Source organism: Grus americana, chromosome 3 (assembly GCF_028858705.1).
Source record: "Grus americana isolate bGruAme1 chromosome 3, bGruAme1.mat, whole genome shotgun sequence".
Lineage (NCBI taxonomy): Eukaryota > Metazoa > Chordata > Aves > Gruiformes > Gruidae > Grus > Grus americana.
The window spans coordinates 8,232,198-8,244,228 of record NC_072854.1 but is presented as its reverse complement, the minus strand read 5'-3'; the positions used below and the strand labels follow the sequence as shown (position 1 = coordinate 8,244,228).

The following is a 12,031-nucleotide window of genomic DNA, read 5'->3' as shown; positions in this document are numbered from 1 at the left end:
AACCCTTTCAGTGAAGAAATTTTTCCTAATATCCAATCTAAACCTCCCCTGGCACAACTTGAGGCTGTTTCCTCTTGTCCTATCGCTTGTTACTTGGGAGAAGAGACCGACCACCACCTGGCTACAACCTCCTTTCAGGTAGTTGTAGAGAGCGATCAGGTCTCCCCTCAGCCTCCTTTTCTCCAGGCTAAACAACTCCAGTTCCCTCAGCTGCTCCTCATCAGACTGATGCTCCAGTCCTTTTACCAGCTTCATTGCCCTTCTTTGGACACACTCCAGCACCTCAATATCCTTCTTATGTTGTCATGCTCAGCAATAAAAACTGGGGGAAAGAAGGAGAAAGGGGAAATATAGTCAGAGCTGCGGTGTTTGTCTTCCTAAGTAACCATTTCACAGGATGAAGCCCTGCTTTCCCAGAAGCCAATGTGAAGCACTGAATAAACTCCTGATTTTGCACTTGCATGCCCCGCTTTTGTCTTACCTATCAAACTGTCTCTATCTCAACCCATGAGCTGTTCTTGCTTTTGTGCTTCTGATTCTTTTCCCCATCCTTGACAGGGGAGCGAGCGAGGGGCTGGGCACTTCCCTGAATCCACATGGAGAAGCAAGTACCGAGGCATTAATGGTGCACACAGGAGGGGAAAGGGTCTTACATGATCATACTTTGTCCCAAACTCCATATATCTGAGCTAGTGCTTACACCCTTTGTAACTCCAGTGCAAAACCACTTGCACTTCTCTAGGCCCTATTTCAAAATAACAACAGCATAATAGTTCGGGCTTTGACAGAAGTGAGGAAATGCGGGACAATGCAGCATTTTCAAGGATTTCTTTATTATGCAAGTTTTGCTATCATCTAAAAACACCAACATATTAAAGACCAAGATGGAAACTTGTGCTCAGGAGCTTGTAAGAACACGTGTTTTCAACCACTGATACAAAGACCCGGTCTATACTTCAAGAGGCATATTTAAAAAACATTGCTCAGTATAAAAAAAAGTTAATGTTTTCAAGGACCAAATAAATAATTTACAGTGATATGCAACAAAAAATTATGTAAATCCAAGAGAGATTTGAGACAGACTGTTATTTAGAATTTGCACACAGTAAATTTAAAAGTCTCCCATCGTAAGAGAGACATTACAAAAATCACTGTCAAAAGTTACATGTTACTGCTGGGCTGTTCTGAAGGACTGCTGCTGTCTAAAGCCTTGGAGGAGCAGTCTCTGAGGACTTCCAAAGAGCTTGTGATATCCAGACTTTCAGAAGAAGTGGGTCTACACCCTTCGGTAGAACTGATGATGTCCAAAGTTTTGGAAGAACGGGTGCTGTAGCCTTTCGTACTGGCATCTCTTACGACTATCTCCTGTGTGGATGTAAACATTAACGGAACGAAGCCCTCGCTGTCCGCTGTGAGAACAATCCAAGATGAACCTGTGAAGATACGTAAATGTCTAAGAGTTCCTGTAATTAGGTATGTGTAAGGTATTAAACAGATCTTTGAAAATTAAAAAAGTTAAATGCTTCTGTATGTTTATAGTTCTTCTAGAAAAAAAAAATATGGGGAGATACAGGTTGTATAATCTCAAAAATAAAGGACAGTTATGGTCTGAGCAGAATTCATCAGCATCCAGACTTTAATTAGGTATTCATAAGCTACTTCACAGTGCTTAAGTTGTGCAGATACTGTACAAAGCAGACATTTATTAAATTACAAATTAATATAAAAAAATCTAGAAACTGCCTTTATTATGTAATTTCATTATAATTAATGTCAATAAATGTTTCTGGTACATTTGCTGTTTGACTTCACATCATCATTAGCATTATTTTTACAATTTGAAATTGTTTACTGAAGCCAAAACACTGACTTCTACCAATTCATACAAACCAGAAAATTTTCATACTTGTATCTGTTAAGTTAATGAAGAAATAAAATAGAGCTTGTAGGGGGTGAGGGAGTGCAACGAAACATTTCCAGCTGTTTGTACAGTTACATTATGTAACTTCATGTCACAAGTAAGGTCATGAAAAGATTATAGCTTAAAAGTGCTTTAATCTTTTGGCTTAATATCTCATTTGGACAAAACTTTAAAGTCAATACAATTCAGGAATTCGAAAAAACCATTCCTAATTTGCCCATTTATCTAGTAATATTTGTAAAATTAATAAAGAAACCTACTGTAACACTGTTTGCTTTTAAAATTTATCTAGTAAGGCCAGTCATACACATGATGATTACTCATCCTGGGTAACCAATTCTGTTAAGTTCACATTTTTAAGCTAAAAATTAGAAGTCAAAACTAACACAAGAAACAGGCACATTTTTCTTGCCAGAAAGAGAAATCATTCAAATCTTATAGCTCAAAATAAAATTCCAGTTTGAAAAATTAAGAGATCAGCATCTACAAAACTGCCTACTTTTCTCACTGGGTATATAACACATTTCTGGGTTGTGCCACGACATTTTTAAAACAGTCACCGTATTTTAATACAGGTGACTGATCCTGCTATAGCAAAACTACCGAACTAACGTAAGACAGCAGTGAGAACCTTTCCAATATTGACTTGTTAGTGAATTATCCAACCACAGTTTTATCTAGGTGTTGGAATACTAAACACATTCTAACAACTATTTAAAGAGAAAGAAAACTTGCGCAATGGTAAGAACAGCAGCCTTAAGTCTGGGATATTTGCTCAGTAATCTGCAATTAGGCAGAGAGCAGATGCAATAGGCAAGTGGCTGGAATATAGTACCGAGAACACATGTCGTAGTGAGACATGATATCCCAAAGGTACGTTTTCTGCCTTTGCCAGAAGTAAGACACTTTGAATTGACACCTCCACGCGGGATGTGCATGGGATAAACAGATAACAGCAGAGAAGACCGCAGCAATAAGAAAGGCAGCTTTCTTTACAGCAAAAACTGAAGTGAAATGCGCTGCTAAAATTTATAAGGCTACTTTTGTGTTTATAAAAAGCTACAGGATTTCTTAAAGGAGACCAGATGCTGGAACTACAGATTAAAATACAGAAAAGTATATTCCAAAACCAGCAGTCAACTCTAACCTCCTCATTACTCAGACTTCTCTATTCAGAATAAAACCTAAATAAAATACTGGGTGATAGTAATTTTCCAGTATAACTAGCTGCTTGATAAGGTGGTATCAATGCATAAAAGTTTGCTCTTTTTTTTTAATAACATGAAGATTTCTCTCAGTAAAAGCCCAGAGATGAATCTTTATGTTATAAAACAAATGAACAAACTTTTATTAATAATCTTTCATTATTTATTCCTTGTTTTTTTCCCAGATGGGACCATGCATATTGCTGCTGCTCACCGAGAATGTTGCCATGTGTTTAAAGCATTTGTATTATCGGATAATTACAACATACCGTGCTGCATTTCTACAAGAGAGAGATTGAATATCTGCTGGACTATATTTAGACGGAGTTTACCATCACAAAGAATAACAGCTCGTCTTTCATCTGAATCACTTCTGGAAAGCTGCTTCTGTAAATTCAAGAAAGAATCATTAGATACCGTGATGTAAACAGAGACGTCAAAATGGCATTAATGAAAACAGGATCGTAGATATGCCTTCAACTAAATCATTTACAGAAAGCCAAATGCTACATTCATCCAGACCCACTTGGAAGATTTATACTTTAAAATCTCAGCTCTCAAAGAGACGATCTGTGAGCGACAGTAGCAAGAAACTGTGCTAATTCAGCGTGTGTCAGAACAACAGGAGAAGAAATCATACACTGCTGCTGTAGAAACCATGAGCTTCATCCACAGCGCAATCTCAACTCTCATCCTACCAACCTGCAAGGGACATTTCCCTAGGAGTCTGCAAAGCAGCAGGTTTTGTGTCCTTCCCCCTCCCTGATCCACAACTTATGAAGAGGTGAGAACTCCTGCCCATGAATGTTTGGGATGAGGAACAGGACGGCTTGTCTGTCTCACCTCTGACTATCACTACCCCAAGCTTTAAAATCCAAAAAGCATCTTCAAAGAAGCTAAGGGGCAGAACAAAGCATTATAAAAACCTGCCAAAGATCAGCTGTTACCAAAACTACAAACTCTGTCTTTGCGTAGGATAAAATTCACATGGAACTTCCAAGGGAAGTCTTGATAACATTCCTGGGACATGACAAAACCACGATGAAGTAAATTCCAACTTGTTTTCCATGCTGTGGACGGACCCATCCATCCACAAGGAAGGCATATGGTAGAGGGGAGCTTGGAGATGCACAAAGGCTCTTCGCCCCCTACACTGATAAACTCTGACCTCTCAAAGACAGTGCTTATTTGGGACATTTTGGGTTTCCTCAACTTTTTGTAAAATACAGCTAATAACTTAGGCAGCAGAGAAACTATCAGGGCTCAGCACATGAGGTGAGGATCCCTGTTGGCCTGTTAATGATTTCTGAATCAAATATACTTTGGCTAAAGTTAAACCACAGCATTTTCTGCCAGACATTCCAATGTTGCTTGTAATACTAAAGTCAAATGCTTTTCTTGCCACAAATCATCATTGATCAAAATATGTAGGTAAAATTGTAGCCTTACTTTAATTTGCGAAGCACCCCCCAAAGCATAGTTAACCCAGCTCTTGGAACACCAAGACAAGCTAATACATAACTCAGTTTCAAACTATATATAAACAGAGCGCTGAATATAAAATCATAACAAAAATTTGGGCTACTTCAAATTAAAGAAGCCTTCTAAACAAACACCTCAGATAAACGAGGCACCAGACTTGCTGAGGGAAACTTTCACTTCTCAGAGTAATGCCCCATGTATAATTAAGATTTAATAGAGCTCGAAAAATTAGAGCTATTACAATTATTAAATGTTTACAATGGACACCAGTGAAGAAAGTGAGGGAATATGATGTAGGACCTAAGAGTTCAATGCTACAGAAGTTGAGAATAATAATTTTTTGCAATAATAAAGCTGAAAAATAGATCTTATTGAAAGGAAAACAGTAGTTTAAATTACTTTGAATCTTGACTAAGGTTTATTAATCTGACTTCTAGAAGAGACCCAGTAGATTTGTGCCATGTCTTGATAATCAGGTAACTTACACTTTCTAGCATGAGATTTGGAAGTACCTTCTTCCAGCCAAGGAAAGGGTCTTTCCCATGAAATTTGATTTTAAATCCATTTTTAAGCTATGTTAATGGAATTATCTATTGTGTCCCAAAGGGTTTCTTTCCTTCTCAGATAGTGCTCTCAATACTAATTAGCAACATTTCCATTTCAGAGCCAAAGCATTTTTCTTTTTTTTGTTTCAGTCTCCATTATTTTATTTGTCCTCACAAAACAATGGGAGTTTGATACCAATTCCCATACACAGAAATTTTCCCTTGCCTAAATTTCTAAACAGAAAGCTTCAGAAGTTGCCTAGGAAAAACATTACACTCCCAGAACTTCATACAGGTCTTTAATTCTGCAACAAAAGTGTCACACATGGGTCCTCCGGAGTCCCACCAGCCTCTGTGCAGGAGGAGAAGTTACACCAGCCTGGGCCAGAGCCAACAGGGAGCTGCATGTTCCCAAATATTACGTTGCTTTAAAAGCACCGAAAGCCCGCAGAGTAAGGAGATGTGTAACAATAATCCCAGCTATGGATGGGGTTAATGTTAAGGATGGAAATCTAATCCTATTGACCATTACATGATAATGGTCCTTTTTTTTTTTTTTGCCAGAAATGCTCTGTTTTTACCACTGGTACAAACAGCTGTGCAAGAACGAAAGCACCACTACAGCATCCATCTGAAATGAGAACAATTTTAGTTTAAAGATACATTAGTTTAAGTTTAGTTTAAAAAAATTGTCTTAAGTATATCCCTCATTCTATCTCCCATCAGAGAAAAACTCAAATACATGGTTTTAAAAGAACTGTAAATAGGGACCGAGATGCAATTCCAGGAAGGGAAGAAGGACAACAAAAGCAAGCCAGGACTATGTAAAAGCCTAAATAAGTCTAAATAAGACTTCTATCAGATTCACCTGCGTGCAGCAAGATCATTCATGCCTACTGAATTTGCACTACTAAACATTCACAGGATGTCATCCTTTCTGCACATAACGTGACAAGCTTTCGTGTTTTAAATCCGTACAAAGAACATACATCCCTAAACAGATTTTATCATTAAGGCTTCCAGTATCAAAATTACCTGGCAGGTGATGTTAATAAAAGAGGGTTCCTGGGAAGACGGGTACACTGGAAGATTTCTCTTTCCAGATTTTAGCAGCTCAGTTAGTTCGCAGAGATGATGCTGTAATTCTGTGAAGTTACCAGACAGTTTTTCTACGTTTTTCAAAAAGTAACTTGCCTCCTTTTCACTTGATAGGTTATTCTTGTAAGAATTTGGTATTTTGGAAGCTGCATCTGTCTGCCTTTTTGGAGATGTTGGCTTGTTAGAAAATGCCAGCGATGTGGCAGAGAGTGCCATAGTCCGATTAACTGGTTCGGCATCGAGAGGCTCAACAACTGGAGGAAATTTCATGGAAATCTTTTTATCTTTGAGGTCATTTGTGTTCAACAACAAGCTTTGTTCATAAACAAGACTCTTAATTTCTTCAATGAGTTTCCTTCTGTTGGTAGGGGACTGAATGGCAGCATGATCTGGTATCAAGAGTCCACAGCTGAGAGGGTGAATATCCATAGAGAGATCATGAGGTATATTTGAAAGGTTCAAATTCGAGCTCCCATTAACTGAGGCAGATGTTGAAGGACCCATTTCAAATATTAGTTCCTTAATCATCAATCGGATCATATATTTGTCTGATCTTGAAGAGGGAAGAAATGCAGGGTCAGTGAATTTTTGTCTTCCAACCAGTATCAGTAACAATTTATTGGTCAAGAAGCACAAACCCTTTGGTTTCTCATTTTTCTCTAGCTGAATCTGCTGAATATTGGGTAAATTGGATGAAGTAAGTGAATAGACTAAAATAACGTTACAAGTATTGGAGGCAACCGATACAGTTTGAGTTTTGGGGTCAAAAGCCATTATATCAGGAACCAGAATACCTGGGATGCTAACTTTTTTGGTGGAAGTAACCTTTCTTTCAAAAGTCACCAAGATGAGATGTGAAGAATCTTGGCCACTTCCCGTTAGGTAGTCCTTGGGCCTCAGATGAAGAAGAGGACTGGAATCAGCACCCTGCTTGCTAGAAAGTATGTGAGTTAGATCCACAGGAGATGTAACAACAGACAAGGGCTTCTCAGAGTCCACAGATTTTTTCCCCCCATCCATGGAATACTCTTCCTCACCACATAAGCTGGACTGAGAGGGGAAGGACTCTGTCTCAACACTCGCTGGAACTTCAAATGCAACACCAGCATTTAAACCACAGATCTTGTCTAGAGGAAGCTCAGTGGCAACAGCAACTTGGAAATTCAGAGTAGCTTCCACAGCACAGATGTAGCCTCCCACATCAAAGATTGGGCAAAAAGAACAAGCATTCAGTGTTTTCTGAGCATCATCCCAAATATAAGAATGAAGGGCACTGCCCACTCCCACTACTAAGCGATTGCCTTCCTTCGTCCAACAAGCACAGTGGATGAGACCACTGCCTTTAATATCTGCTTTAATTCTGGAGTTGTTGAGATGAACAGAGTGTAAGACGGAGGCATCCCGTGTAGTTAGCACAGCCAAGATCTCCTTCTTCGGATGCCACACACAGCCTTGGGGGAGCACTGGAAACGGCTCGCTGATGTCGCATATCTGAGAAACTAAGAGCTTATTTCTTTCTGTAGCATTAAAACAGAGCTGCCAAACGGTGATATGCTTTTTATGTTGAACAGCGAGCAGAGCTGGGGCATCAGGGGGACATGGGCCCCAGTAGAGTCCATGGACATGTTCAAACTGACCAACAACACTTGAGTCACCAAATTTTGGTTCTCCATTATGAAGGTGTAAAGAAGTTAGTATCACCTGTTTCCCATCTGTCCAGGCAATACCATGCACAGGGTGAATTGCTTGGTATAAGGCATTAAGGCCAGTTCTCAGAAGCTTCGCCTTTCCTAACTCCATGATTTTTCATGTGAGACATCTAAACAAATTAGAACGAAAAGAAAAAATTATTGTAGAGGATACCTGTACGATTATTTAGCTTATGATCCTGCCAATGCTGGACTCTTCCTTCCAGTGAAGTCAATGGACACACAATATTCATCTATGCTTAATCCTCAACCCCAGAATTGTTTGTTTATGATGTTTCCACAGTGAAATGCAATTTTAAGAGAAAGAAACTTTGCTGTTTACATAGGGTTAGTCTGCTGCATTTTCATCACAAGACCAATCCTTTCATTCTAATCAACAGGTTGTCTCTTCTCAGAATATTTTTGAATGACTTGAATATTAAAGTTTTCAAAATATCGCCTCTAAGCTTCATGGAACATTTGTGATCAGATAAAGTAATCCCTTACAAGTATAACCAAGCATTAATGCATTATCTCTGAATCTGATCCTGTATTAAGTGGGTGAGCATGAGGCATTTGTATGGTTATTGCAGAAAGCTCTCTAAAAAAAGCAAATGCAATTTTGAAGAAAGTTAGGATCAAAGCAGATTTTTCTGAAGAAATGCATGAGAAAAGAATTTAAAAGAACTTATAACACAGGAGGGGGACAGATCCATCTACCTCAGGCATGAGCCATACAATGATAGCACATGAATGACTCAACCTTCAACATCTTCTAAAGCAGTGATTTATTTTTTTTCCTTTTCCTAAATGATGTCAGAGTTCACAAACCATCTCATAGCTCACTACTGTTTGTTGACTAGAAGGGATGAAAGCAGTAGGCAGCTGACTGTGCCTGCAGAATGGTATTTACACACACCTGAATATCTATACAAAAATATTTTTAAATGCTTTTTAAAAAAAATCTGCAGTAATTCTGGGGACATTTTTATCATTTGGATATTGCTTTAGGAGTACTTATTTTCATAGTGTCCTGCAAAGTAGAAATTATTGGTTTATAGGTAGGAAATAAACCCACAGAAAACCTTCATTCCAGTATTTTTTAAATTTGATTTTCCTGATGTCTTGAGAGAAGTCTTTTCAGTTCTCTCTGCACAGTGTGACAGCTTCAAGAGAGAGAATGGGAGACTGCCAGCAATCATCATTCTCCATAGTCCATAACCAGGCTTCCAGGACACCCAAAAGCCATATGCAAGGCACCGTAACTTCAGAAGGGTTCAGGATTTTACACACATTTCTAGTTTTTGAACTGTGAGCAATCCATACTCTGTGCACAGAAGCCGATTCAAAGGAACTGATGGTTTCCTCACTTAAGAGGAAAGATAGGATTTGGTTCAGCTGCAAAGCCATGGCACAGAATGATTTGCAGCTTTAATATGAAGCATGAAAAACAAGAAGTGTTTGAGAAAGTCAAATTGTCAAACTGGAAGGGTTTATCACAATGTGCAGGGCCTGGCACTGCTCGGTATTTTAATTAACTATTTATGGATGACACTTAACTTGGAAGAAGGGATTGGAAGAGCGGATTTCAAAGACTAAAATTAGATAGAAAAAGTTATGTTATGATAATCAAGATAACTTCTTCTCAAACTAATAACACGTGTAAAATAATACACTTAGTAAAGAAAAAACCCCAGCAAAACAAAACATGGATACCTCTTCAGGAATAATTGCCTGGGTAGTGGTATAGCAAAAAAAGAAAAGGATCTGGCTTACAAGGGAACACAAATTGAGTATTTCAGTAATTTGAGAATGTTGTCAAATAAGAGCATTCTAGAATATTTTTAAGAGGGATGCCATACACAAGGGAGATAATTACCCCACTTCCTCAGAGTTAACAATATCTCCTCTAGAGTACTGCGCCTAGTTCTGAGTTTAATGGTCCAAGGATGATGGAAATGCTTAATAGAGTTCCAAGAACCAGAAAAACATGAGAAGTGGGTTCACTCCGTTTGGAGAAGACTCTGAATGGAAACTTGCAAATGCGCACTGGACCACTGAGAAGACAACACTGATCCATTGTTCTCTGGGTCTACTGTGGATAGTGCAAGATAATAATCAGCTTAGTTTCAACAAAGAAGATTTAGGTCAGCTATTAAGGAAAAATTCTAACCATAAGTGATAGCTAAGCGTTGAAGCAGATTACCTTGGAGAGGTAGAAGGGAGGGGAGAAGGTGCTCCATGAATTTTATCATCTGTAAGAGCCAATTAGGTAAATGTTTACCAGGGATAAATTTAAGTACACTGGATCCTGCCTCACGGTAAAGAGCACTTGAGATACTTCCCAATCAACTTCACCACCACATACCTGGCTCTCCTCTAAGCTCCAGTATAACCGACCTCAATCTCGTTAAGCAATCACCACTAGCAGGAAAATCAAAATGTTGCTGTTCGTTCTTCAGTGCTCCGAATCACACTTACACCCTGGGCAATACTCACTTATGGAAGGGAGATGATAACGTGCTTCCTAAGATATGCTAAGGAACTAAGCCTCCTGGGCCATCTGGACAGGTTCCTCTGATGCAAGAGATGCTTCACGCTATGTCCAGCGCACCTGGAAAAGCACGAGCAGGAAGACACCCGCTGGCCATGGCACTCAAGCCACCTCATGCCCAAACCCCTGTCACTCGTCCCACCGCCGCTTCCACCCGCACAGGCCCCAGCGCTTGAGGTGTCAAGGCACGCCACCACAGGCCAGGCTCCCACCAACCGCCTCCTCACCAGTGGGAAGCCCCGCGGTCCCCCGCCGGCCTCGCCTCACGCCCTCGCACTCTGCCCGGCCCGGCGGAGGCCGAGCTCCCCTGAGGCAGGCGTCGCGCCACTGCCACAGCCGTGCGGAAAGGCCGGGATGCTCGGTGGAACACGGCGCCTGTGCCCAGCCCCTCCGGGCAGCCGCGAGACGCTGTGGGGGATCCCCCGGCAGCCGCCCCCGCGGCGGGGCACCGGGCGGCCACGGCAGGGAGTAAGAGAGAGCGCCCAAAGCCGCCCGCCCGCGCCGCTTCCCCCGCGCGGCCACCCGCCCGCACCAGGGACCCGCCGCTCCCTGCGCGGGCCTGCCCGCACCGATATTCCCCACCTCCCCCAGCGGCCCGCCCGTTCCTCCTCCTCGCCACGACCAGCAGCCTCACCCGCCCGGCAGCTCAGCCCGGCTCCGGTGAGGCAATCCCCGCGGCCAGGCAGCTGAGCGCGGCGCTTGGCTGTGACGGGCACCTCACGGCTCCGGCTCCGCCTCCCCGCCCCGTCCGGTCCTGCCCTGCCCAGCCCAGCCCAGCCCAGCCCCGCCTGGCCGCAGGGGTCGCGCAGGGACGCGCCGCTTCGACGCTCAGCAGCGGCGCTCTGGCCGAGCACGCCTGAGCTCCATGATCCAACAGGCGGTGCCTACGAGGGGCGGGCGCTAGAACTACAGCTCCCAGGATGCAATAGGGCGGCCAGCGCCCCGCCCCTCCCCCTCACTGCTGGCGCGAGCGCTCTCCTCAGGGCGGCTCGACGGTCGCTGCCGCTGCGGGACCGGGGCAGGGACTTGTGTCCCCTTCATCGCTCCCGGGGCGTCACGTACCGTGTGACATGTCCGACCCACACCCGCCCTGGCATGGCTGTATCCGTGTGGCTCTCGATGAGGCCTGAGGAGGGACCAAAGCAGAGAGGAGACGCCTCAGGCGGGAGCGTTGGGTAACCCGTGTGGTGTATCCCTTCGCGTGAGGGATGCCTGGTGGTTCAGACATCAGCAGTGTGACCGGCCTGGCCTGGCTACCGGGGGTCACTTCACCTCCTGGGGTTGGAGGGTGGCAAGGTAGATAGCTCTTACGACCCGGCAGGTACGAACACGAAGCCTGCAAGTTTTAAGAGTTATTTGGATCCTTCTGCACAATACAAAGATGCAAAATGAGATATGTGCCTGCTTTATTTGTGGCTTGGTTTTTTCGTTTTCCTTGGGAGGTCACATTTAAGTGAAGAAAGCATATAAATATGATACAGAACTACTACAATACAACTTCTTTGGTCCTGACTTACTGCATTGGGCATAACTTCTTA

At 42.3% G+C, this 12,031-nt stretch overlaps 1 protein-coding gene across 5 annotated transcripts; it reads right to left on the bottom strand.

Annotated features, from left to right (window-relative positions):
• Positions 1–812: 812 nt before the first annotated feature.
• LOC129205124 (WD repeat and coiled-coil-containing protein) lies at positions 813–11,227 on the bottom strand. Of its 5 annotated transcripts, none has more exons than XM_054822217.1 (5): positions 11,128–11,227; positions 10,439–10,553; positions 6,189–8,070; positions 3,396–3,513; positions 813–1,433 (listed from the first exon to the last, which is right to left on the bottom strand). In XM_054822217.1, exons 3-5 carry the CDS (start codon positions 8,049–8,051, stop codon positions 1,162–1,164), a joined length of 2,253 nt encoding a protein of 750 aa, XP_054678192.1. In that variant the 5' UTR covers positions 8,052–8,070; positions 10,439–10,553; positions 11,128–11,227; the 3' UTR covers positions 813–1,161. The 5 variants fall into 5 exon arrangements, with proteins under 5 accessions (XP_054678192.1, XP_054678193.1, XP_054678194.1 ...); XM_054822218.1 differs by lacking the exon at positions 11,128–11,227 and adding an exon at positions 10,721–11,012; XM_054822219.1 differs by lacking the exon at positions 10,439–10,553 and having other exon boundaries at positions 11,128–11,210.
• Between the last annotated feature and the right edge of the window lie 804 nt (positions 11,228–12,031).

What these genes read in the sequence shown, in the direction of transcription:
- LOC129205124 (XM_054822217.1), bottom strand. Translation starts at nt 8,051, where the DNA reads ATGGAGTTAGGAAAGGCGAAGCTTCTGAGAACTGGCCTTAATGCCTTA. An exon ending in TTATTAACATCACCTGCCAG is followed by an intron (nt 3,514 to 6,188) that starts GTAATTTTGATA and finishes TTGAATTTACAG; the next exon opens with AAGCAGCTTTCCAGAAGTGA. An exon ending in TCTTGTAGAAATGCAGCACG is followed by an intron (nt 1,434 to 3,395) that starts GTATGTTGTAAT and finishes GTATCTTCACAG; the next exon opens with GTTCATCTTGGATTGTTCTC.